Source organism: Cryptomeria japonica, chromosome 4 (genome assembly GCF_030272615.1).
Source record: "Cryptomeria japonica chromosome 4, Sugi_1.0, whole genome shotgun sequence".
Taxonomy (NCBI): Eukaryota; Viridiplantae; Streptophyta; class Pinopsida; order Cupressales; family Cupressaceae; genus Cryptomeria; species Cryptomeria japonica.
This window is the reverse complement of record NC_081408.1, coordinates 559,141,938-559,167,042: the sequence shown is the minus strand read 5'-3', so window position 1 is coordinate 559,167,042 and position 25,105 is coordinate 559,141,938. Positions and strand designations below refer to the sequence as shown.

General features: G+C 38.9%; 1 protein-coding gene across 2 annotated transcripts in view; it reads right to left on the bottom strand.

The window, feature by feature from the left end:
* Positions 1-24,841, bottom strand: part of LOC131029457 (CBL-interacting serine/threonine-protein kinase 23) — a 97,024-nt gene extending 72,183 nt beyond the window's left edge. For both annotated transcript variants that reach the window (XM_057959951.1, XM_057959952.1), the window contains exons 1-2: positions 24,459-24,841; positions 15,605-15,667 (exon numbers count right to left, since the gene is read on the bottom strand). In XM_057959951.1, coding sequence (XP_057815934.1) covers positions 15,605-15,667; positions 24,459-24,623 — 228 coding nt within the window. In that variant the 5' untranslated portion in view covers positions 24,624-24,841. The remainder of the gene's footprint in view (positions 1-15,604; positions 15,668-24,458) is intronic.
* Positions 24,842-25,105: the final 264 nt, after the last annotated feature.

Here is a 25,105-nt window from a genome sequence, read left to right as displayed (position 1 = left end):
GGAATGCATAGAAAGTGACAAAGATTCGCTTATAAACTGAGATAGGGATATAGGATGAAGCTGCGGACCTGGAATTAGCAGTAAAATGTCGATACGGCGCTGTCCTGCAAATTTGAGCAAAAGTTGTCGGGACGATGGCGCCCGGCGCCACGGTCCTCCGAAAAATCCGCGAAACGAAGGGGGATCTGTTCGTCTCTGCACAAGGATTCCAGATCTTCAATTTCAGCCGCGTACCTGCAACCTACACACAGAAAAGCGAAGACGATTGGGGGGTTAGGGATTAGGGGTTTGCCCTTAGGTCAAACCCCGGTTTTGGAATTAACCAAGAAATGAGAAATGTTGTAAATGTAATGTAAAACAAGTACTAATACCTTGTTGTAAGGATGTTTGTATCCTTATATGCGAAGGTATAGATGTTGTTGTTTGTTGTATGTTGTATGTTGTAGTATGTGATCTCCTCTTCAATGGTTGAATCCTTGTCTTGAATGCAACACTTAGCCTTGAATGGAGACTTAGAATGATCAATTGCTTGAAGGAATGCTTGAATGCTTGAATGTTTGAATATCGTTTTCCCCTTTTTTCCTTCCTCCCCAAATGAGAGAAGAAAAGTAGTTTATATACTTGCCAATTAGGGTTAAAAGACTGATTTTCCCGACCTTAGGCCGACCAGGGAATGTTATTTTCCAATTTACAAACAAAAAGGCCCGAAGTCCCATAGGAGACCGGGCCCAAAATAGGGCCAGGGACCAGGGCGCTGGGTGCCATGGTCCTGGGGGACCAGGCGCCCTGGTCCTGAAGGACCAGGGCGCTGGGCGCTCTGGTCCCGCCTCCCGGGACAGCAGGGTGCAAAGAGGATCAGGCCAGGGTGCTGGAAAAATGCAGTTTTTGGTGTCGTGAGCAAGTTTCGGGGTCTCCATTCAGGTTCAGTGTTGCGTTGCCATCGTGAAGACCCAAATGCGGTCGAAATTGCAAGTGTCGCAATTTTAGGAGGCTACATTTAGCCCCCACTTTAGCGGGAGTATAAGCGTACGCCAATACTTCCGGTAAAGTACAAGGAAACAACATTGAAAAACTTTCACCACGTCAAGAAGGCAAGATACACCAAGCCCCCAGTGGACTAAGGATCTTACGACTTCGATTGACAAAGTAAAAGGGAAGATCACGAGGGAGAACCATGACTGTCAGTAGTAAGGTTCCCTCACTATGAGTCATGCAAGAAAGATATCAAAAATTTTCAAGGCAAAGCTAAATTTGTCAAGAAATTTTCAAGTATCTTGAAAAGATATGAACAGGGTGTATGCCCCCCTACGTTAAAGCGATCGCACACGCCTCACCGAGGGTGATTGCTTTAAGGTAGTGATAAATATAAGAACTGAGAAAGGAAAGGAGCACGTTATCGCAAAGATTTAGCCCCCAAGTGTGAGATAAACCCAAGGATAATAGACACAAACACAAAGCACGAGGTGACTTCGCTTTCCTCGGGGTCAATATGCTGTATGATAAGTCATGTATATATATCATATGTATGTATGCATAATTGTTCTTCATTCCCCAATCAAGGAAGGTCACCTAGAAGAAGGGAACACATGTGTCTTTTGAGTCAACATGAGAGAGACCAAAAGAGATCTCAATGCTTTGCATCGTCCTCAAGTAGACAACACTAAGGACAACAAATAGAAGAATGAGAATAACATATAGAAGAAATAACAAAAGAGAGGAGGAGAGAATCTGCTATGCTAATGTAACTAGTCTAGCACGTCATCTACCCCCCGATCTTGCTGATCAATGTTTCGGGAAGGCAGGGAACACGCTAGAGGAGGAACATCCAACACAATAGATGGAGCTATCACAAGATCCAAACAAGGGCTATGTTCATGTTCCAAGCCACGTTGTTCTTGTCTAGGAGCTAGGATAAGTGCTTTAGAAAATTCGTTAGATAAATGGTTATCAACATCAACATATTCATATTCACTATCAGAAGCAAGAGAAGTAACATTTTCATCATGAATAACATTTTCATCTATATCATCATCAAGATTTATAAAAATAGGATCTTTAACTCGCACAGGATCAAGACCATCATGCATCTTATGTTTAGGAGATTTCGGCTCAATCGACGGCTGAGGAGAAAATGGAATAATGCTTGTTGAAGGTGTTTTTGGGGATTGCAAAGTTTGAGAGACAGCTGCCTGAGCTCTAAGACAACGCTTTCGTCGGCGTTCACGTGCAGAACGATTTCGTCTAGTCTTAGTAGGAAGTTGCAAAGATTGAGGAGGAATGTTCTCATCCTTATCACTTGGGTGTTTAGGTTGTGGTCTCTTAGGTTGACTAATAGGAGAAGAGGAAGGTCTCTTCTCTCCATAAGAGGAAGGAGGAGGAACTGCTCCATATAAGGGAGGAATATTTGGTTTAGGAAGGAGACCAAATCCATCATGACGAGGAGGGATAGGTCTACTTTTAGGAAGTTTATTAGATATAGGCATAGTCACATCCATAGGGATGGGTTGGGAATCTTCTTGAGGAAAGACATTAGTTTTATCTTTCAAAGGAAGAACTTCCTTCTCAAGAATGATAGGAATGTCAAGTTTGGGTGTTCTAGGTTCACTTAGAGATAGGATCATGTCTTTTTTCCACTTTTGATAAGATTTGAAAAGATGATCACTTCGCGGAGGAAGAGATTGGAATTGTTTAGGCCAAAAATAATCAATAGGAACGCTAGAAGTTCTTTCAGCTGGTTTAAAGAGACTATGATTGACAGTAACAACTTCACCATTATGGGGAAATTTCAAACACTTGTGAATAGGAGAAGCAATAGCTTTTATGGAAGATAGCCAAGGATAGCCTAGCTTCACACGAAATTGTTCGGATGATGGAATAATAGCAAAGTCCACATCAAGGGATTTGTTATGGACCTCAATAGGTAATGTAATAGAACCAATTGCAGGAGAAGAAAATGCATCAAATAGTTTCACAACCACATCTGTTTTGTCATAGATCACTTGATTCAATTGCAAAGTAAAAAGAAATTCTTCAGTAATGACATTAACCATACACGAAGGATCAATAAGCACTCCACGGCAAGGTGTGTTCTTGACTTTTGCAACTATATATAAAGGACCATCAGGTGCCCTGATAGTTTCACTAGAATCAAAGGTGATGGAAAGTTCTTTAGGGATTTTCTGCTGCTCCATAAAGTTAATCACATTCGGAGTCATGGACACAAGATCATCAGGTGAGATAGAGGAATCAGTAGTATCAATCGCATTAGAGGTATGAGAAGGCAATGGATCAGTAAAAATCTGAAGATTTTGGTTAGGAGGAGCTACAGATTTGTTGCCTTTATCATTCACACCAGAAACAGAGATAGTATTATTATCAATCAAATCTTGAATTTTCCCCTTTAAAGCAAAACATTTTTCAGTATCATGCCCAGGTTGACGATGAAATTGACAAAAAGATTTGTTATCAAAATAAGGTGAATTAATCTTTGCAGGATCAATTTGCCTTATAGGAGGAAGAGTAAGCACATTTTGTTGTAATAACTTATTCATAATACTATGCAATGATTCAATCAAAGGAGTAAACTTTCTTTCTTTCCTGAAAAACTTAGAAATAGGAGAGACACCTGATGCTGTATTCACATTGTTGTTGATGATGTTTTCATTGAATTTAATGGACTCTCTGTTCGGTTTAAACTTCCCAAATGGTTGTTGACTACTATCACCCTTATCACTCGAAGCCATAGGATGTGATTGTTCCATTTGACTCACAGTCAGTTGATAATTGTGAAGAGTTGCGCACAACTGTTGGAAAGAAGTAAACTCAGAAAACAGGAGTTTTTCTCTAATGTCTTTTTGTAAATTAGAAATAAAGATTCTTTGAATATCATTGTCAGGCACTGGAAAAGAAATTTGAGCATACAAATGCTTATATCTACCAATGAAATCAGTCACTTTTTCTTTAACACCTTGTTTACAATGCATTAAATCAATCAAAGTAACTTTAAGACTTATATTGTTTTGAAATTGTTGAATGAAAGCATTTGCAAGTTGTTCGAAAGAAGTAATAGAATAGGAAGGCAACGAGCAATACCATTGTAGGGCTTTGTCTCTTAATGTTCTAGTAAACAGTTTTGCAAGCAACCTTTGGTCATAAGCAAAATCAGTACATATTGTTTGAAAGGTCTTAACATGTGTTAGAGGATCACCCTTACCATTATAAAGCTCCAAATGCGGAATTTCAACATGTTTAGGGGGAATAGCTCGAACAATATCAAGAGAAAGTGGGCTCGCAACATCAAATGTGGGCACACTAAACTTAGATTGATTCATAGAGGCAATTTGTTGCTGTAAAGAAGAGACAGTTTGTGCAAGATTGTTAATGGTCACTTCAGTCGAAGAGTTCATATTAGATGTGTTAGATTGTGATGGAGGTGTTATGTTATTGAAAGAAGGTAGAGAGTAAGGTGGTGGGACACTATGATAGTTAGTCATAGGAGATGATTGGACAGGAGGAACACTACAAGGAGGAATGGAATGGTTAAATGAATGGCCCCCTTGTGTCATGTTCATTTGTGGAGATATAATAGGAACACTCATTGAAGGAATGAATGAAGCAGTTGGATTGAATGAAGGAAGAGGGTTAATTGAAGAAGAAGGATTGCCCCCATGACTAGTGATCATAGGAGGAATGTCTTGTGTTGAAGTAGTCATTATGTTTGATGTAAAAGTAGGTATACTAGCAATAGGAGTCGTTAAAGGAATAGAATGATTGTCTTGAGTAGGAGGTTGTGTATAACCCAAAGTTTCAGCACAACTCTTCATAGGCATCACATTTGAATCCACAATGTGTGCAATACCACGCAAAATATCAATTTCATTCTTATCACTTTGAAGCATACGTTTTAGACCCTCAATTAAAGGAAGAGCTTGACTATCAGGGTATTCTTGAGACATCCATTGTCGAAAATCGTCAAATTGGTTATCCAATTTTGAAAGTTGTTCTACAGAAACCTCATGGAGAGCTTCTTCATCATTAAGAGGATTAGAGGAATTACCCATGTCCTCGTTAAAAAGACCATTCAAATTAGGTTCCATCTCCTCAGTAATTAAACTTTGGAAAGACTTAATTCTAAGGCTTCGTCTAACGGGAATAGTGTAGGTAGGGCTTATTGTTGTAAAACTCATGCACTAAAGAAAGAGAGAAGATTTTGAATTTTAGAGATAGCAAATTTCAGTAAAGCCAGCCAATCTTCCAGATTTAAGCTGTTAAATACAATCAGGACAATCTCCCGAAATTTCGGAAAAAATGTCCAGGACCGTGGCGCTCGGGGTGCACACGGTCCTCGCAACTTTTTTTGAAATTTGCAGGGATGAAAGTTATGATGATTTTACAGCTAACCTGAAAAAATTGAGTGATTTTACGATCTGTAGATAGGCCAAATTAAAGTTGCAATCTCAAAATTGAACCCTACCAAGATTGTCGAAAAATGCAAAATTTGAATTTTGAAAAAGAGAGGGAAACTGAAATTTTGAATTTTATGATTTTAGAGGGAATACCAAAAGCAATGTAAGTTTTGAAATTTGAAAGTTGACTCAATTTCACGCAAAATTTAATTTTGAAAGCGGAAATCAAAGTTGTTGTAATTAAGCACTTAATTTCAAAAGTCATAAATTGCCAAAAATTTGAATAAATCACTGAAATTTTGAATGAATGATAACACACTTTTCAGATTTAGGACTGTAAGAAACACAATTTTGACACAAATTTCAATTTCAACAATTTTTGAATGATTAGAAGCCTCAATCCAAGCAATCGCTAGACCAACTTTGACTGTAATTTTGAAGGTGTTAAAATTGATAAAATCGGCCAAAATTCTGGATTTTAGCAGAAAAATACAGTAAGATCTAGCTCCCCAAATTTCGGAAAAAATGTCGGGGACGATGGCGCTCGGAGTGCAACTTTTTTCCAAATTTTCAGGGATGAAAGATATTATGATTTTATTGCGGAATCCAAAGTTACAGCTGATTTGGAAATGTTTTGATCAATGAACTTGTCGGACAAAGGTTGAATCAAGAGGGTTTCAAAAATTAAGGTTTTGACACTTAACCACTTAATTTTCAAAATTAAAGCACAAATATGAATTGATAATTTGTAATAGAAGGGCAGATCTGAAACAAGCATTAACATTTAAACATTTCACAAGTTTAATTACTTAAAAAGAAAATTTAGGGTTTTTATGCAATTAACCTCTAAAATTTTGCAAAAGATCAAACATGGAAATGTAACCAAGGAATCCAATTTTCAGATCTAACTATGAATAATCAGAAAGGATGTTCACGTCGGGTTCACCAAAATGTAAAGCGGAAAATGATCGAACCCTAGTCGTTCTCCCCTCCCCAACTCCGAAGAGAGAGAAGGGAGAGTCACTAGGGTTGATGGTTTTCACTTGGGAGACTTTACATTCAAAAGAGGGGTTGAAACCCACAAGATCCAATCCCACACAATGCAAGATTGGATGCTAAATGCGTTTCAAGGGTTAAGACAGCAAGGCTACCCTCTTTTGTAAAGAATGTTGATAGAAGAATTAAGCTAGGAATGCATAGAAAGTGACAAAGATTCGCTTATAAACTGAGATAGGGATATAGGATGAAGCTGCGGACCTGGAATTAGCAGTAAAATGTCGATACGGCGCTGTCCTGCAAATTTGAGCAAAAGTTGTCGGGACGATGGCGCCCGGCGCCACGGTCCTCCGAAAAATCCGCGAAACGAAGGGGGATCTGTTTGTCTCTGCACAAGGATTCCAGATCTTCAATTTCAGCCGCGTACCTGCAACCTACACACAGAAAAGCGAAGACGATTGGGGGGTTAGGGATTAGGGGTTTGCCCTTAGGTCAAACCCCGGTTTTGGAATTAACCAAGAAATGAGAAATGCTGTAAATGTAATGTAAAACAAGTACTAATACCTTGTTGTAAGGATGTTTGTATCCTTATATGCGAAGGTATAGATGTTGTTGTTTGTTGTATGTTGTATGTTGTAGTATGTGATCTCCTCTTCAATGGTTGAATCCTTGTCTTGAATGCAACACTTAGCCTTGAAAGGAGACTTAGAATGATCAATTGCTTGAAGGAATGCTTGAATGCTTGAATGTTTGAATATCGTTTTCCCCTTTTTTCCTTCCTCCCCAAATGAGAGAAGAAAAGTAGTTTATATACTTGCCAATTAGGGTTAAAAGACTGATTTTCCCGACCTTAGGCCGACCAGGAAATGTTATTTTCCAATTTGCAAACAAAAATGCCCGAAGTCCCATAGGAGACCGGGCCCAAAATAGGGCCAGGGACCAGGGTGCTGGGCGCCATGGTCCTGGGGGCCCAGCAGGGCGCCCTGGTCCTGAAGGACCAGGGCGCTGGGCGATCTGGTCCCGCCTCCCGGGACAGCAGGGTGCAAGGAGGATCAGGCCAGGGTGCTGGAAAAATGCAGTTTTTGGTGTCGTGAGCAAGTTTCGGGGTCTCCATTCAGGTTCAATGTTGCGTCGCCATCGTGAAGACCCAAATGCGGTCGAAATTGCAAGTGTCGCAATTTTAGGACGCTACAGCAGTATACAAGGTCAAAGAAGAGAGCCATGGAAGCTCCCTCACCTTCAACGTCAGCCCAAGCTCCAACACCCAAGGTAGCCACCCATGATACAAGCTAGAGTACCATGCAAGGGAGCAAGAGGCAAGAAGAGGCCGAAGTCGTCCAAAGAGCAAAAGTAGACCTTGTAGCCTCAAAGGGTCCTCTAAAATCAGTTGGTGTCCCTTTCAACATAGTTGATCAGATGAAGAAGGCCAACCTCAACGTCACTATGTGGGAGGCCCTTTCAATCCCATCTCAAAGGGATTTGCTTAAAGAGGCATTAAAGGATGTAAATCAGTCAGGTAGTGAGGCAGCAGTCAACAGAAAGGCAGCCTCCACCAGTTTGGTGCAACCCAAGGAGGAAGAAGATTCAAACAAAATCAACAAGCCTCCCCCCTTCTATCTCTCCTTAATCATAGGAGATAAATTGGTTCACAATTGCATGATAGATTCAGGAGCTAGTAGCTCAATCATGCCTAAGAAGGTAGTTGACCTTCTTGGCATAAAATACGAACCTGTGACCAAAGGGGTGGTCCAACTAGATGGCACTTCTATTAAGACAGTAGGGGTGGTAAAAAAATTGAAGTTAACCTTGCATGCATGCCTTGGTTGCACTAGTTTGCAAGACATATCAATCATCGACCTCCCTGCCTTCTTTGCCATCTGCTTGTCTAGAGACTTTACAGCCAAGATAGGTGGGTACCTGTCTTCTGACTGGTCCCATATGCTATTTCGAACAAGGTATGGTACCAAGGTCACCATAAGGGCAGAGCCCATTGCCCAAAACCACATTGAGCCCTACACCCCTAGCCCTATAAACATGAATTGCACTTTTCATGAAGAAGGGAAGGAGTATGTTGTCCGTGAGCCATCTACTCTTTTGCAGGAGGTCCCTGATTGTTTGTTGGACGAATGGGCCAATGCTTTTCAACTTGATCCATTAGCTGAGATCGAAGAGACTGGGCTTGGCACCTATTGTATCCATGAAGAGGATACTCCTATTCCTAACCTCATCAAGACACAAGGAGATTCAGAGGGGTTATGGAACATGTTTTTTGATGGTTAAAGAAACAAGAATGGTGCAGGTGTCGTGGTGATGCTTGTTTATCCTAAGTAGGAGAAATTTTTCTTTTCTTTTAGGCTTCAATTTGGTTGCACTAACAATGTCGCTAAGTATGAAGCCTTGATCCAAGGTCTCCAACTTGCGCAAAGCAGGAAGATCAGATCTTTGCGAGTATTTGGGGATAGTGAGTTGGTTGTTAAACACATCCGAGCCCAAAGTGTAGCAAAAAACAACCTACTCAAATAATACAAACACAAGGTTTGGGACTTGATCGAAGGATTTGAGGCCTTCAATATCCTGAGCATTCCTAGGGGTCAGAACAAACATGTTGATAGGCTTGCAACTGTTGGTGCTCAATTCGACATACCAACGCATGTTGCAAGTGAGAGGGAGCAATACATCAGGCTTGTTGTGAGACTTGTTGTCCCAGACAATCAAGTGAATTGGCAAGTGTTTGAAAGCGATCAGCAGATCATCAATTTCTTGCAAAATGAAGCAAAATTTTCTGCTAAAAATCAGTCTAGGTTGCAAGACCAGTATGGAGATCAAATCATGCAGCTCAACTCCAACAAGTTGCCTAAAGGTCTAGTTACCTTGGAAGGCATTTTCAACTCGGATGATCAATTGAAGAAGAAGATGAACTTGGCTGCAAAGACGGGTGATTACAAGCTAGTTGTTGTCGCCAAAGGTAGATCCTTAAACTTGGGCAAGGTGTGCTCCTCAACCGAGCAAGAGGCCTTTGTTGAGCTTTGCCAAGAGTATGATGACATAGTTGCTTGGACCTATGAAGACTTGAAGGGTTTTGACCCTAGCTTAGCCCAGCATACCATAGAGATAAACCCAGATGCAAAGCCAGTTAGGCAAAAGCAAAGGCCAATAAATCCCAAAATTGAGCCACTAATGAGGAAGGAGTTGACCAAGCTCATAGAAGCCAATATCATCTTCCCTATCAAGCACTCCTCCTGGGTGGCCAACCTTGTCCCTATAAGGAAGAAGAATGGGGAGATCAGACTATGTGTAGACTTTAGGGATCTCAATAGAGCCTCCCTTAAAGATCACTATCCCCTTCCCTCTATGGAGCAGATTCTCCAAAAGGTCAGTGGCTCAAAAAGATTTTCATTCTTGGATGGGTATTCAGGTTACAATCAGATCTTGGTCCAAGAATCAGACCAATACAAGACTACGTTTACTACTAAGTGGGGTACCTATGCTTATTGTAAAATGCCCTTTGGGCTAACCAATGCAGGTGCCACATTCCAAAGAGCGATGGGCATGGCTTTCAAGGGTGTATTAGCAAAGTTTGTGCTTGTATACCTTGATGACATAACTGTTTGTTCGAAGCATGCAGCTGACCATCTTGGTCATCTTGAGCAGGTGTTCACGAAATGCAAGGAGTATGGTGTGTCTTTGAACCCTAGCAAGTGCATATTTGCTACTGATCAAGGAAGATTGCTAGGACACATCGTATCCAAGGAGGGTTTGACCATCGATCCAAAGTGAGTGGAGGCTATTCTTTCTCTTCCACTCCCCAGTCACAAGAAAGGACTGCAAAGTTTCCTTGGTAGGATCAACTTTGTGAGGAGGTTCATTCCCAACCTTGCCACCATGGTAAAACCCCTCACTTCCATGTTGAAGAAAAACTTGGCTTTCAGTTGGTCCAAGGAGGGAAGGGTCGGTTTCGAAGAGATCAAACAAGCAATTGCTTAGGCCCCTACCCTTGTCAATCCTAATTACGAAAAGGATTTTATCCTCTATACCTTCGAAGGAGAATCCAGCATCTCAGCTGTCCTAACACAACTGAACGATGACAATTTGGAGCAACCTATTGCTTTCTTTAGTGAGGGGCTAAAGGACTATGAGCTTAAATATAGCTATGTAGAGAAGCAGGTCCTCACTGTTGTAAGGGCATTAAAAAAATTTAGACACATGTTGTCCAACAACAGGATCCAACTCTTAGTTCTGCATGCAAGTGTCAAAGATTTCCTTCTAAACAAGGACATCAGTGAGAAGAGGGTTGGATGGATAACCAAGGTCATGGAGTATGACATCAACATCAAGATCACCAAGCTTGTAAGAGGCAGGGGCCTATGTGAACAGCTCATCTCATCTTTTGAGACTACTTCAGAGGTTGCCCTTGTGTTACAAGAGGATCAACCAACTGGCAACAACACTCAATTCAGTTGGGTAAGTGACATGACCACCTTCTTAATGGAAGGTAAATACCCCCAAGGTCTGGACTGGACCAAAAGAAGACACTTCAGGTTGCAGTCCATTCCCTCTACCTTAGTGAATGACATTCTTTTCCGAAAAGACTCTAATGGAGTCTTACTAAGATGCATCGAGCAGAACCAAGTCAGCAAATTGCTAGAGGAATTTCATGATGGCTCTTCAGGGGACCACTTCTCTGCAAGGACTATGGCTATCAAAATAATGAGGGTTGGTTATTACTGGCCATCCTTATTCAGTGACTCACATAGATGGGTGAAGAATTGCAAGAAATGTGCTCTCTTCTCTGGGAAGCAAAGACTAGCTGCCCTACCTCTTCATCCCATCCAAGCAGATCAACCATTCGCCCAATGGGGTTTAGAATTCATTGGCATGATAAACCCACCTTCTAGTGCTGACCATAAGTGGATCTTGGCCGCAACAGATTACTTCACTAGGTGGACAGAGGCAGTTGCATTGAGGGATGCCACTAAGGCCTCAGTGTTGGAATTCCTTGAGAGAATTGTGACAAGATTCGGTGTTCCCTCCACCATCATATCGGACAATGCTAGGGCATTTGTCGGAACCCAAATCAGTTCTTGGGCAGTTAAGCATGGTGTATACTTGAAGACATCATCCAACTATTACCCTCAGGGTAACGTCTTAACCGAATCTTCCAACAAGAACCTCATCAAGATAATTAAAAGGACAATTGAAGACAATCAAAGGGCATGGCACACTAAGTTGAGGACAGCCTTATGGGCTGACAGAATCACACCCAAGAGGGCGATTGGTAACTCCCCTTTCATGCTAGTATATGGGAAGGAAGCAAGACTCCCAACTTCCCTGAGTTACCCTCTCTTGAACTAGCACATCAGCTGGAATTAATAGAGAATGATGCCATGACAGTAAGGCTAGCAGAGCTCATGGAGCTAGAGGAGGTTAGGAGTAAGGCTATGCATACACTTGAGACTCGTCAAGGGCAGGTCAAGAAGGTTTTTGACAAAAAGGCTACTAATAGGGTTTTCAAAGAGGGTGATCTAGTTCTCAAGTGGGATGCAGACAGAGCCAAAGTTGGGCGACACTCCAAATTTGATGCTATCTAGAGTGGTCCATATGTCATCACTAGTTGCGAGGAGGCCAATGCATTTCATCTCTCCAAGCTTGATGGCAAAGCTCTTCCAATTCTAGTGAATGGGATTCATCTCAAGCCTTGCTCCTAAAGAGGGTGTTGATGACTATGTAAATATTAGACTAGAGGTTGTTTTGCTTTCATAAGTGCTTATGCACATGCAGCATTCTCCTTAAGAGGGTGTATGCTCTAGTTTTCAGTTTTCCTCCAAGTGATGGCACACATATGTTTTGGGTCTTTTCAATAACTCAGTGCCCAATGGATGCTTAAGGCTTCTGGACTTCATGCTTAGCAAGCAAGCATCCCGCAGAAATCGCCAAAAATGTTGTCATTTTTTTGACACCCTTGGTCCACCAATGAGAACCAATCAAAGATATGTTCCATGGACCAACGATGCCCCAGTTGATCAAGGATAAAAGCAGTGAAATCATGATTTGAAGTGTTGCCTTGTCGGAAGGTCCTTGGCCCTCTCTTTCTCTTCTCCGGAACCCCGAGGTTCTGAGTTTCTTTGCCTTAGCCGCTTTCTTTTCGGAACTCCGGAACTCCAAAGTTCCGAAGTTCCCTTCCTTCCCTTAGCTTTTCTTCTGTTCTCCTCCTCCGGAACTCCAGAACTCCGGAACCTCGAGGTTCTAAAGTTCCTTCCCTTTGCCGCCTCTCCTTCTCCCCCGGAACTCCAAAACCCCCAGGTTCCCAAGTTCCTTGTTCTTCTACCCCGGAACTCCGAAACCCCCAGGTTCCCAAGTTCCTTGTTCTTCACCCCGGAACTCCGAAACCCCCAGGTTCCCAAGTTCCTAAGTTCTTCAACCCCAGAACTCAGAACCCCCAAGTTCCCAAGTTCCTTGTTCTTCAACCCCAGAACTCCAGAATCCCGAGGTTCCCAAGTTCCCCCAACTACGGTGACCCAGGTCTCCGAAGTTCCCCCAACTACGGTGACCCAGGTCTCCGAAGTTTCTCCAACTACAATGACTCGGGTCTCTGAAATCTTCCAAACTACTTCCAACTTGCAACACTTCCGGATGGCGTGATCAACACTCAAGGCTTCAAATGCTTCGACAGTTTTGGTGACTTATTCACTTTCTTTTGTGGAACCACAAGGGTGCATTTAATGTTTTTGGTAGGATTTCCATCAAGGGAGGTACGGGGCCATGCTTGGTGACTTGTGTCATGACTGCATACTCTGACTTTGGAAAGTCAGTCAATCCACCTTCTTAGGGTTTCCCTTTGTGGGTATGGCTAGGTTGCTTGCATGTACAAGCCAAGTGCATGCACTTCCCTGAACTTCCAGGCTGACATGCAGGGGTCATGATCACCCTTGTGACCATTTTCTATATAATGGCTTTTAAGCCTCATTGTAAAGGGTTCTCTCCCTGCTGCCTTGAGCTTTCTTATGCTTTTCTCTTCTCTTGAAGACTTGTAATTATTTTTGCATTTTTGCAACTGTAAGTTTGGCCATTGGCCTTATAATTAATTGAAATCACCATTCTTGCCTATCTTCAACTTATGCATGCTGTGTATGTGTTCTTACCTCTATTATAAGTGTATGTTTGTGATTTTCTTTCACATGTATGCTGTGCTAGCTTGTTTTCTGAGTGTGACTTGTGGGAATCCTTCTCCCCTCTTGACACTTAGCAAATTCTAACCTCCACACATGTATTGGGATCATTCATACAACTGAAGTTTGTGCATTACTTGGGTGTTTCAGTTAATTCTTTGTGTCATTTCGGTAGGGAGAGGAACAATCTCTTCTTAGTGCATCACCTCCCTTTATTTTAAGCATTTCTCTCTTCCCTTTCCCTCTACAAGTTGTTAGGATAGGCTTAGGAGTTAGTTTTTAAGTGTTGAGTTGGTTCAACACCTGAACCTGGATTGAGAAGGAAGCAGGCCTTCTCCGGAGATTCAACCCCCTTGCGCAAGGTCCCACACTTCGGGGTTGTTTCAATGTTTCACAAGGTTGCTGAGTTGATAGCTCAGCAAGGGTGCAAGCTTTTGTGATAACAGGTACTGAATTATTATTTTTTGCAGGCCGATATGTAGATAGCATACAGAAAACCTTTTAAAATAGGGACTTAACAAGGAAATGCAGATCAGATTTTGCACCTAACTGCAAGCTGGCCCTTTACTGCAACTAGCTGTAAATACATTTTTTGAGAGAATATTGCAAGCTAATTCGAGATATATTTCAGGCTGCCTTCATCTAAACTTTAAAGTAAAAAATCAATCTTAGTCTTGATTTGATAGACAATCAGTAAATGGTTGTGTGTCAAATATCTAATTTTATTGCAGGTCAAGTTATAAAAAAGAGCAAATTGAAATGTTTGAACATAACAGGGATAATTTTACAGGTTTACGTACGTTTTCTATTCCAGATATTTGCAGGCTATGCTAGGAATGTGTGCAACTTAAATTGATAAGCATCTTAAGCTATCTAATAAATACTCTAAGATCAGGGATGACCAGTTCGAGATCATCAAACATACATACCACTCACAACTATGATTCCTAATTCTTGCAAGTATCTTCTATGTGGACCTCTGGCAAGCAGCCAGGAGAATCTTGAGGATGGAACCAATAGTACTCTCTTAAGCAAAACCAATCAGGGTACCAACTGAGGATTCATGCACAAGTAACTGATATTCCCAAGTATTTGGAGTATGGACATGCTGTTTATGGCAAGTATCAAATTTCTCCTGCTTCAATGAACATGAGTAAAGAACAAGTACTGCAGCTTTGTGGGTCATTTCAAGGCCATTGTTCCACATAGGATGAAACATTATTTCATTTGAACACCTTAATGTAGAATATAAACAAATATTTAATAATTGGTTGACTGAGTCCACATGCATTGGACTATGTGAACAACATAATGAAAAGAAAGTGATAGAAACCACCACGTTTCAATAGACAACTTGACTAAATAAAATACCAACACAACATGTTTGTCACAACTGTTGAGACAAGATTTGTGATATCTAATTCATGATATGGTTCAAGCCTAGAAACAATAAATATAAGAAATAGCCTATAGCATTTGGCTGTCAAGTTGGATACAGAGCTTGTGGTGGAGTGACAGATCCAAACTAGTCCATCGAAGTGTTGTAGCTTGAGACCTGCTATCTATTCTTTAAATCAATGTTATGCCTAGAACAAAAAATTGGTGCAATATAACAAGAAAATGATCTAAAAAACATTAAATATTAATTGTGCAGCCTATATATTCATGCATAGTCTATCACAAAGGTTGGTAAAATAATAAAGTGCGACCTTTTATTCAATTTCCAAGAACTTTACTACTTAAGTTCCAGATATTTACTTGACGTTGTTTTACGGCTTGGAAAACCATATGTTAAAGAAAGTTCTCATGAAAAGAAGGGTACATAAAGACTGGTCAGGAAATACTAAATTTCCCCTTCTTAATCTTTACAACAGCTGTAATAAGACAGTCTTCAATGCATCTAATATTGTAATACATTTAACCTACATTCTCACTTAAAATATGGATAATCAATAAACATGTTCTTTGTTAAGCTCGTGATTCTCAGGAATGACCACCACTACATTGATGACTATTGAAAACATAATTGAAGTTTACCTCATGTAACTGAACAACATTAGGATGTTTGATCAACTGCATGGTAGATATTTCTCGCTTTATCTGACCAAAAAATATTCAACCAAAAAAAATCAATATATGTGTACAAATATAATTCCAAAATAGAATTCATGAAAAAATGTACTTAAAATTCATGTTTCCTGAGTCAAGACACATACTTTCCTACCAACAGCTTGTTTCATATTTTAAATATAATTCCAAAAATAGCATTGATGGAAAAATGTACTTAAATTCACATCTTCTGAGTCAAAATACACCTTCCTACCAAGAGATCGTTTCATTTTTTTAATTTAAGATGAGATCATCGGTGTCCATCAGAACAAAGATTCTTGCTGACCCTGAACAAGAATTTACCAACTAGACAGTGCACACAAAGAACAACAGTCAAGTGCTTTAACCAAATTCAAAGTACTTTCCTACCAACATCTTGTTTCATATTTTGAATTTAAGATGAGATCATCAGTGTCTATCAGAACAAAGAATCTTGCTGACCCTGAACAAGAATTTACCAACTGGACAGTGAATGCAAAAAGCAAGCAGTCAAGTGGTTAAACCGTATTCAACGTATTCCATCAAACATACATTTTGTTTTAATAGCTGAATGCTTTGACTGAAGCATTTCTAACCTGTAAGGAATACACAATATTTAAGGAAAGTGATAGGGCCTTGTAATAGTGAGGCAGTGAAAATAGCCAACAACTGTGACAATCAAGAATAAGTCTTTTCCTTCCCTAGCAGCAGCATGTGTTCAGAATTTGGTTTAGAAACATGCACTTCTGAATTTCCTTTAACCCAAAGACACCTCTTTGACATAATGGCATTCATGATGAGTTGCTTCCAAGACCTTCAGCAATGCATACGACATCCTGCAAGGCACACTTCCATAAACAAACAAAATGTCCTATTACGACAACCAAGCAACAGAAGACAGGAAATAATGTAATATGTTTTGGTGACAGAAATACAGGGCACACTGCAGGATAATAATTTTACCCCAGGAAAGTTCAAAAAACAAAAATAATCGCTATAAACAAAAGTATCACTGTAGAAATCCTCATCAAGGACAACACTGAGTGTTATAAAACTTTTTACCCCAAAAAAGGAAAATAATAGATAAAAGAAGTGAATAATCAGTATGTGGATAAAAGTATTTAAGAATGAAAAAAAATTATAAAATATTCATATATTGGAGTGAAGAAGTGAAAAAAATGTAATTCATTCGTAAATCCCAAGAATGAAAAGCTGTAGCCAATTTTAAGTGAAAAAATATATGAAAATCAACTATCATAAGTAAATCATTTGACTATAGTGAGTGATAAAACCATTTTTGTCATGAAGAGGTTTTTTTTGGGTAAGTTGGTTGGATGACTACCTACCAAAACATTATAAATATATACATTTGATGGGTAGGGTACTGTGTGTGAATTTCTCTTGGCTGACTTGAGAAAAGAAACAAGAAGTGCACACTAGAGAAGAAGGCACAGAGAGTTTGTCCAACTCAGGTTATAGAAGACACCCGGGATTGTCTCAGCCTGGGCATTGGTGCAAGTAGGCACAGTGTGAGTAGGCACATGATGTATTTTAATTTTTTACACAGGTTCTGCAAGTGTGCCACAACTTCATATCATGATCAAACAGCAAGAGAATAGACCAACCCTCTCAACAAATATTTAACAGATATGTATTTTCACTTATGCTATAAAATTGAATATTATTTCCAATGTTTTCCCTAATTCTGATTTACATTATTTAGAAATTTCTAAAAATCAAATGGAACTATTAATCATATTGAGTACAAATTTACTCATTGCATAAAACATTACTGTTGAAAAAAGGACCATCATACTGAGGATTTTATCTCCACAGGAAGCCTTAACAAAGGAGAATAACCTTTTCCATTTCATCACCTCCAACATCATTTAAAAAGAAAATTACTAGCTCCTGTAAGAAGGCTGCAGAAGGTTCGAGCCAAAGCCTTGAGCATGCACATACAGATGATGCAAAGGTGAAGGAAGAATTCAAGCTAGCTATGACAAAAAGGCATCACCAAGAAGAGGCCAGTCTGTTCAAAGCACACTGTCTTACATTTTCTATGACAAGGAACAATTTTAGGGGAGCATGAGCAGAAGGGGCTTCACATAAACACTGATCTTATGTAGACTCCTAGAATGTCTTAGTGTCAACTGAAACTTGCCTCTGAATATCAGATCCTAATTGGGTGTAGCAAACGCTATGAATGTTCATTAGACAGGTACAAAATATGTCAAGATCAGGTTAAGAGAGGTTTACAGGGCTTGTAAAACACCCCTTCTAAATTTTAGTTTCAAACACATGATTGGTGTTCGATGAAAGACTAGAGCGTACACAAAGTAGTACTCATGGTAACCTAATGGCACATGATCTAAACTTATCTGTTTTAATCTAAAGTTGCCAGTCTCGGTTCAGGCTCGGGTTTGGGTTTGGGGTTTGGGTTCGCGGGCGGTCAAATATTTTTGGGTGTTCCAGGTTCATAAGTACAAAAACATATAAAAAATCAAAAATATATACATATATGCAGCAGTAGTTAAGTTAAAAATACACCACTATGCTAATAGTCAAATAAAATAGTAAAATACACCACCATATTAAGAGTCAAAACTCAACTATCATGATGTATATTGAATTTTTAATTCAAATAATCAAAACATACCCAACTCCCATTTGTTTTTTGGTATATTGGCATACCCCTTTGAAACCCCATACCCCAACCTAAATTGTTAACTTAGAATTAAATGGCTATAATATAACCCAAAGGATCAACATTAAATAATTAAAAATAATCACATAAATTTGTGAATAGGACAACTATGTTTCAGCACTAAATGGACAGTAATAATTCATCCAAATGAAAGAATTCTTTACTCTCACCATTGCATTTAAATTTTTAAACCCACAAAGCCTTGAAAAAAGGTTTGCTAGAAGCCAAGATGTTTAAGAACTATCAATCCAAACCAACAAAGAGGAAAGGTTGAAAACACATCAAATCAATTCACATAGAATTCACAACATGGTATAATTCCCTTGTCAAAATATCTATGTACTTCCCTATCTTTTCAACTTATGGCAAGCGAAAAACAAAGTTCAGCAATGCCACAAAGAAGTTTTGTTTTTCATTCTAGTGTGCAAAAATGAAATAGGTTTTACCTTTTTGGTGTTTTACAAGGTCAAATTAGGGTTGGGAGGGTCAGATTTGCCTTTTCGGCCAAAAATAACACTTTTAAAAAGTCAAAAAAAACATTTTGGTCAAATTCTACCCAGGTTTCTTGAGAAGTGGCGAAATTCTTCCCGAGTTCTTCCCGGCTTCGTAGGGCCGAACACACGGGTTGTGGGTCAGACCCTATCCGAACCCACAAGGAACCAAACCGAAGATGAACCAAACCGGGACCCCCCAGGTAATGTAGGCTTTAATGAAAACCAAAAACTCCAAGATGCTCTACAAACCTATCATGAGGTAAAGAGTCATGTCATCAAGGAAATTTAATTTCAATTTTGGGTTCATAAGGCTCAAGGATTAAACAAAACTTGTGTTTATTAACTTCCCAAGTTCAAAATTGGCTAGTGGTGAAGTTATCCAAAAAGAAATATACACTGGTCATTGTGAGCAGGTGAGATGGCAAGAGAAATGTTGGTGAGATACCAAGAGAAATTAACTCCACACTACAAATAAAAAAATCTGAATAAACTCATCTTTGTGTACTCATCCCTAAAGGTTTGTGGCTATGTTGCGGGATACATCTACCCCAACCTACTCAAGGGGTATCCAGATTGTCCAAGCTATGGATCGAATGTGCCCAAGTGAACATAAGCATACCTATCCGTACACACATGATACCCAGCTTGAAAACAAACATTCAAAAAGTGGTAAAAACAAAAAAAATGAAAAAGTGACATTTATAAATAGAAAAAACCCTATGATTTGAAAAGAAAACCTAAAAAATGCCCTTCAAATGCAAAACATTGTTGGAACATGTTTAGCATCTCCCCTTAAGATTCGTGATATAGTTTAACAACCTCCTGTGAGATTCTTAACTAGGATGGTAGCAATTTCTTGAATAGCTATAGTCTTGGGAAAAACGGCCAGCTCAACTCCCTACAAGTGGTATCAAAGCGGGGTATTCGAAATATGGTTTAATAGCCTCCTATGAGATCCTTAACTGGGATGGTAGTGATTTGTTGAATAGGTGCACCTACTGGGGAAAACGGCCATCTCAACTCCCTACAAACACATGCTCATATTTATCATTCCCAATTTCCAAAATTTCATTGCTCTAGGTTGCTATATTTTGTCATGTTTAAGGATTGTGAAGGCACATTTGATAAGTGGTATGGGATCAAATAGCTTGCACTACAAAGATTCATATTTCAAGGTTGTCACAAGGTTGGTATTCATGCTTGAGTTCAACAAAAAAAAAATCAAAACAAGTTCACCAACCAATAAAATTCAAAAAAAAACAAATCATAATTAAACTCAAATATATAAATCTGCAATTTATATTTTTATTTAGATATATTATATTAAATTTAAAATATTAATATATTTAAATAAATCAATAATGTTAAATTTTAAATATATATTAAATAATAATAATAGCTAATGGCTGAGTTACCAATTCAAGTCTAGTCCAACCCAAATAGTTCAAATCTGGTTCGACTTAGGGGCCGTCAAAGGTCTCGTCCCAAGCTTGCAAGTCTATCTGAGGTAAAACCTAGGTGAACCTACAACATATTTGGTGGCCTTTCACACCCAAGTGGCAGACTTAATATCTTTTTAATTGTTATTCTTATATTTTAATTTTTCATTTGAACAAAAACACCCATCCAAACCCTAAAATGTGGATTCCAATACATTTTTAAGACAAAAACAAAGTCATTTCTCTCATCAAATGCAAAACAAAAGTATCATTCATCCTTGTTGAACTTATATTCTTGCTAGCCATTACATAAATAGAGTTGAAGAGTAATCAATGAACGTTCCAAAGTGGTTGAATTTCTATTCCTATGCCTTTGCAAGAGCCCATTTGTTACCAAAGAGATCATAGAGGAAGACTTCTGCAAAACAGGAAAGATTTTCAGTTTCTTGTATTTTTTCTACATTTTTTTTAAAAATGGACTCTCTTGTTTATATGAATTTATAACACGTGCTTATTTTTTTAAAAGGAGTTAAGATATGTGTATATATGTGTACACACACACACACACACACACATACATACATACATATATATACACATACCCATATGCATGTATGTATGTATACATACATACATACATATACATATACATACATACATACATACATACATACATATATATATATATATATAACCGGTTGCCATTATAATACCTATGAACAAGAAGTTAATAAACAACACCTTTGAAGAATTGCAACAAGTTAATAAATGTTGTTTATTAATTTCTTGTCATAGGTATTATAATGGCAACCAGTTCTAGCTCAATGGACCAACCTCACTTCAATATAGAACCAAATTCTCCCCTTAAGAAATATGTTGATATGGTACAACTTCCAAGATGTGGGGGTTATATTTGGATTTGTAGTGGGTGTGATGTCAGGTATTCAAGCTCACACTTTCAAGTGAAAGGCCATTTGTGCCACATCCCTAGACTAGGCATCGAAGCTTGCCCAAGAAAAAATGTTGTACCCATCCAAAAGCACAAGTCATGGCATATATAAACGAGTAAGAAAAAGTAGATCATGCAACAAGCTGCAAATCAAATCATCTTTTGTTAAATAAAGGATCTTGACGAATGAAACCTCCTCCATCGCCTTTTAATCGTTAACCTATAGAGAGCAATCCATTTTAGGCTACATCTGAAGAACAACCCATGGCCTTTACATGTAAGAGATTGAAGGGACTATTGAAAATGGCGTTTCAAAATGAGTCTCGAGAGATTGCCAATCAACACATAGCAAGATCTTTGTATCCAAATGGATTGGCTTTCAATGTTGTTCACTTAACATATTGGCAACGAACGATGAACTGTGAAGGCAATTAATGAAGCTAAAAATCGATTGGGATTAGGCCCACCTTTTGACTCGAGATGGATTAGGAATAGAAGGATTGAAGTTAGGCCCACTTTCTGACTCGAAATGGATTAGGAGCAAAAGGATTGGAGTTAGGCCCACTTTCTGGCTCAAATTGGACTAGGAACAGAATGATTGCGGTAAGGCCCACTTTTTGGCTCAAATTGGAATAGGAATAGAAAGATTGGGGTTAGGCCCACTTTTTGGCGCGAAATGGATTAGGAGCAAAAGGATTGGAGTTAGGTCCACTTTCTGACTCGAAATGGAATAGGAGCAAGAGGATTGGGGTTAGGCCCACTTTCCAACACAAAATGGATTAGGAGCAGAAGGATTGGGGTTAGGCCCACTTTCTAGCTCAAATGGAAAGATGTGTTAGACCCACTGAAGGAACCTAACAACTTGTGTATTTGTTTGTATAATTTGTGAATGCATATATTCATGTGCATACTCCGTATTTGCATATATTCATGTGTATTTGTTTGTATAGTCTATGGCTATACTCTGTGTTTGTGTATTATCATGTGTATACTTCGTGTTTTTATGTGTATGCTCTGTGTTTGGTTCAAACTTGATATGTTCTACAAATGTGAATAACTAGAAAGATATAAGTTGCATTTGAGGTTATAGATGTGTGTCATGCTTCTAATCCTCATCTTAATATATGTTAAGATCACCCATGCTTTAACACAAAGAGATATCCAACCTGCATTGCTTGAGAACAAGCAATTTTGGGAAGGGTGTACTGTAATGTCCCCTTGTTGAAATAGGATTTATCAATAAATAATAATAATAAATTAAAATATAAAAATATAAAAATAAAAATTAATATAATTAAAAATTTGGTTAAGTTTAATGAATAGTCAAAAGGCATGAAATGAAAAGTTGTGACTCCCTCAAACATGAGATATAAAAGGGAGAGCAAAGAACTTCATTTGGGGAAAAAAAAGTAAAAATAGGAAGAAAGAAGGGAGCAAAGGAATTCAGGAAGCATTAGCAAGAAGAAGATAAGGAAGTGACTCTTTCAAAGGGGCAGCAATGATGAAAGGTTGTCACCCTTTCGAAGGGTGGTAATTGTGAAAGGTTGTGACCATTAAGAAGAGGTGTGACTCTCCCTCATTGGAGGATATAAAGTGGAGAAGTTTCCATTTCAGAAGGAAGGATCCATGGAATAGTACAAAATATCTGAAGCATTAGAAGCAGACCTAAATCAGAATTATAAGAAAATCTGGAAGAATGATATGAACATTAATCAACGAAATCAGAACACAAATACAAATCTGCAAACAATAATAAAGCAGGCATCAAAGGAAAAGAAGAAGAAACATTAAATCAATAACCAGAGAATCAAACATGATGGAATAGAAAGGATTCTCATTCTCTCTCTCTCACACACACACATATGTATATGAGTATAGGAAGCAGATCAGATTGATATAAACAGCAGACCTGTGCATTTAAAGAGGGAAACAACATCAAATTGAATCTGTCCAAATTACCACAGCAGATTGAAAATGCATAACCTGAAATAATTCTACAAGTATATTGGGCAAGATTTAGTGTCCTCCCAAAAGGGGACATTACAGTGCTGCATGTCCTCCTGCCATCTCAGAATGGTTCGTGTGATATGGTTGTTGTAGGTAACGTGGTGCAACAAGAGGTACCAACAAGATTCAAGACATCAGGAACCATGGGAGATATCAGTTGTTGTTAAGGAACTGTAAGCCGTTTACGATGAATCATACAAGTTGAAGGCTTTCATCTGGTTTTGAGGATGGTATTGAAAAGCTTGGTTGTCACTCATGCCAGGAGCATATTGAAGGTTACCAGGACATTCACTTTTCCAAACGATGTGCTTGAGCGAGCATAGTAGAGGGAGGAAGTCATTCATGGGGTGAAGTTAAGTTTTTGGATGATTGTGTTGGTGATCTTTCTTCAGTTGCCAAGAAGCATTTGTCAGCTCAGGGTGCTTTGAAGCAATCTGGTGATAGTGCTGGAGGATCGGCTGCTGGTGTTGGCAATTGTGGTATTACAAGGCGGATTTGACCCCTTGTGGCCAGTAATGGTGTCCTGTTCTCCATTGGGTGTGTTAATTTTTGGTTGGTTGGTTGTCTGTTTTCTTGTAGGCTTAATTTGTTCACCGTTTTGGACTTTTCACTGTTTGGTTGTCTGGTTGGTATGACAATTTGGTAGCAATTATTGCATTTTAACGTTTTTTTGTTTAACTGCTTGGACAAGGGCCCCTGTAGAACTCTCACGATATAATTTTATTGTTTGAATTCACCTCCTCAAGATCAAATTGACTATGAAATGATTTTAAGAGATTGTTTCTGCAGGTATGTAGTTTTCAAATAAATTCTCATAGATGTCTTAACATAAGATTTCAAAGCACTAGGTTGCCTGCATAATTCATCCAATATATACAGGGGTCAAACAGGATGAACTCGAGCCACCTGAAGACGAGACAAAGTGTTAAAATTGACAACAACGTCACATTTAATGCTAGGCGTGCTGTATCCCACATTTAACATGATAAAATTTTAAGACTAGATAAAACATCACACCCAAGTCACAAACCCCATGTTCAAAATGCATCCCACATGATAAAATAATGAAATTAATTGAACACCTCACTCAAGTCACAGGTAAATGAATTTCGACCCAACAATTAACCGTCGACCGTAGCAACTAAGAGTCCAAAGGGAAGAAAAGAAAAAACCCAAACAAACAAAATATACTGTAAATCCTACCTACCTGATCAATCATCTTGTTCTGAAGAACCTTGTATTTATCGAGCACCTTAATGGCAACACCCTGACCAGTCTCCGTATTCCTGGCAAATCTAACCTTGCTGAAGGCCCCCTCCCCAAGAATACGTCCCAGTTCATATTTGCCCACACGAGTTCTTACCTGCTGCATCTGCAATTCTCAGTTATAACACCAACCTACATAATCTTTTCGCCGAAGGGGAAATTGAGAAGGGCTTGTCCCGAATTATACTTTTACCGGCCACTGTGAAAGCTCGAGGAGTATGAGCTGGCCATGATGGGACTTGTGCTCTCTTCTGCTGTCTGCGTGAGCTACTGCAATTTCCGTACATGTAATTTAAACAAAGGTTTAAGCACGCTTTTCCTTTTTCTTTTTTCTTTCGTGGCATGATTACTTGTTTAATATAATGGGCGGTGGATTATCCGTTTTAAATTATAAAATCAAAAATATATTATTAATTAATAGATCCGTAGAATTTAAACTTTGTGTAAGTGGCCAGCTGTCTCTTGGGCTAGTATACGGCCATCCCCAAAAAGAATTATTATAATTTGTTCAATTTGTACAATTACATTAATTTAAAATCAACGTTAGAGTAAGTTTTCTATAGATTTATCTGGTGAGGGTCTTTAGTT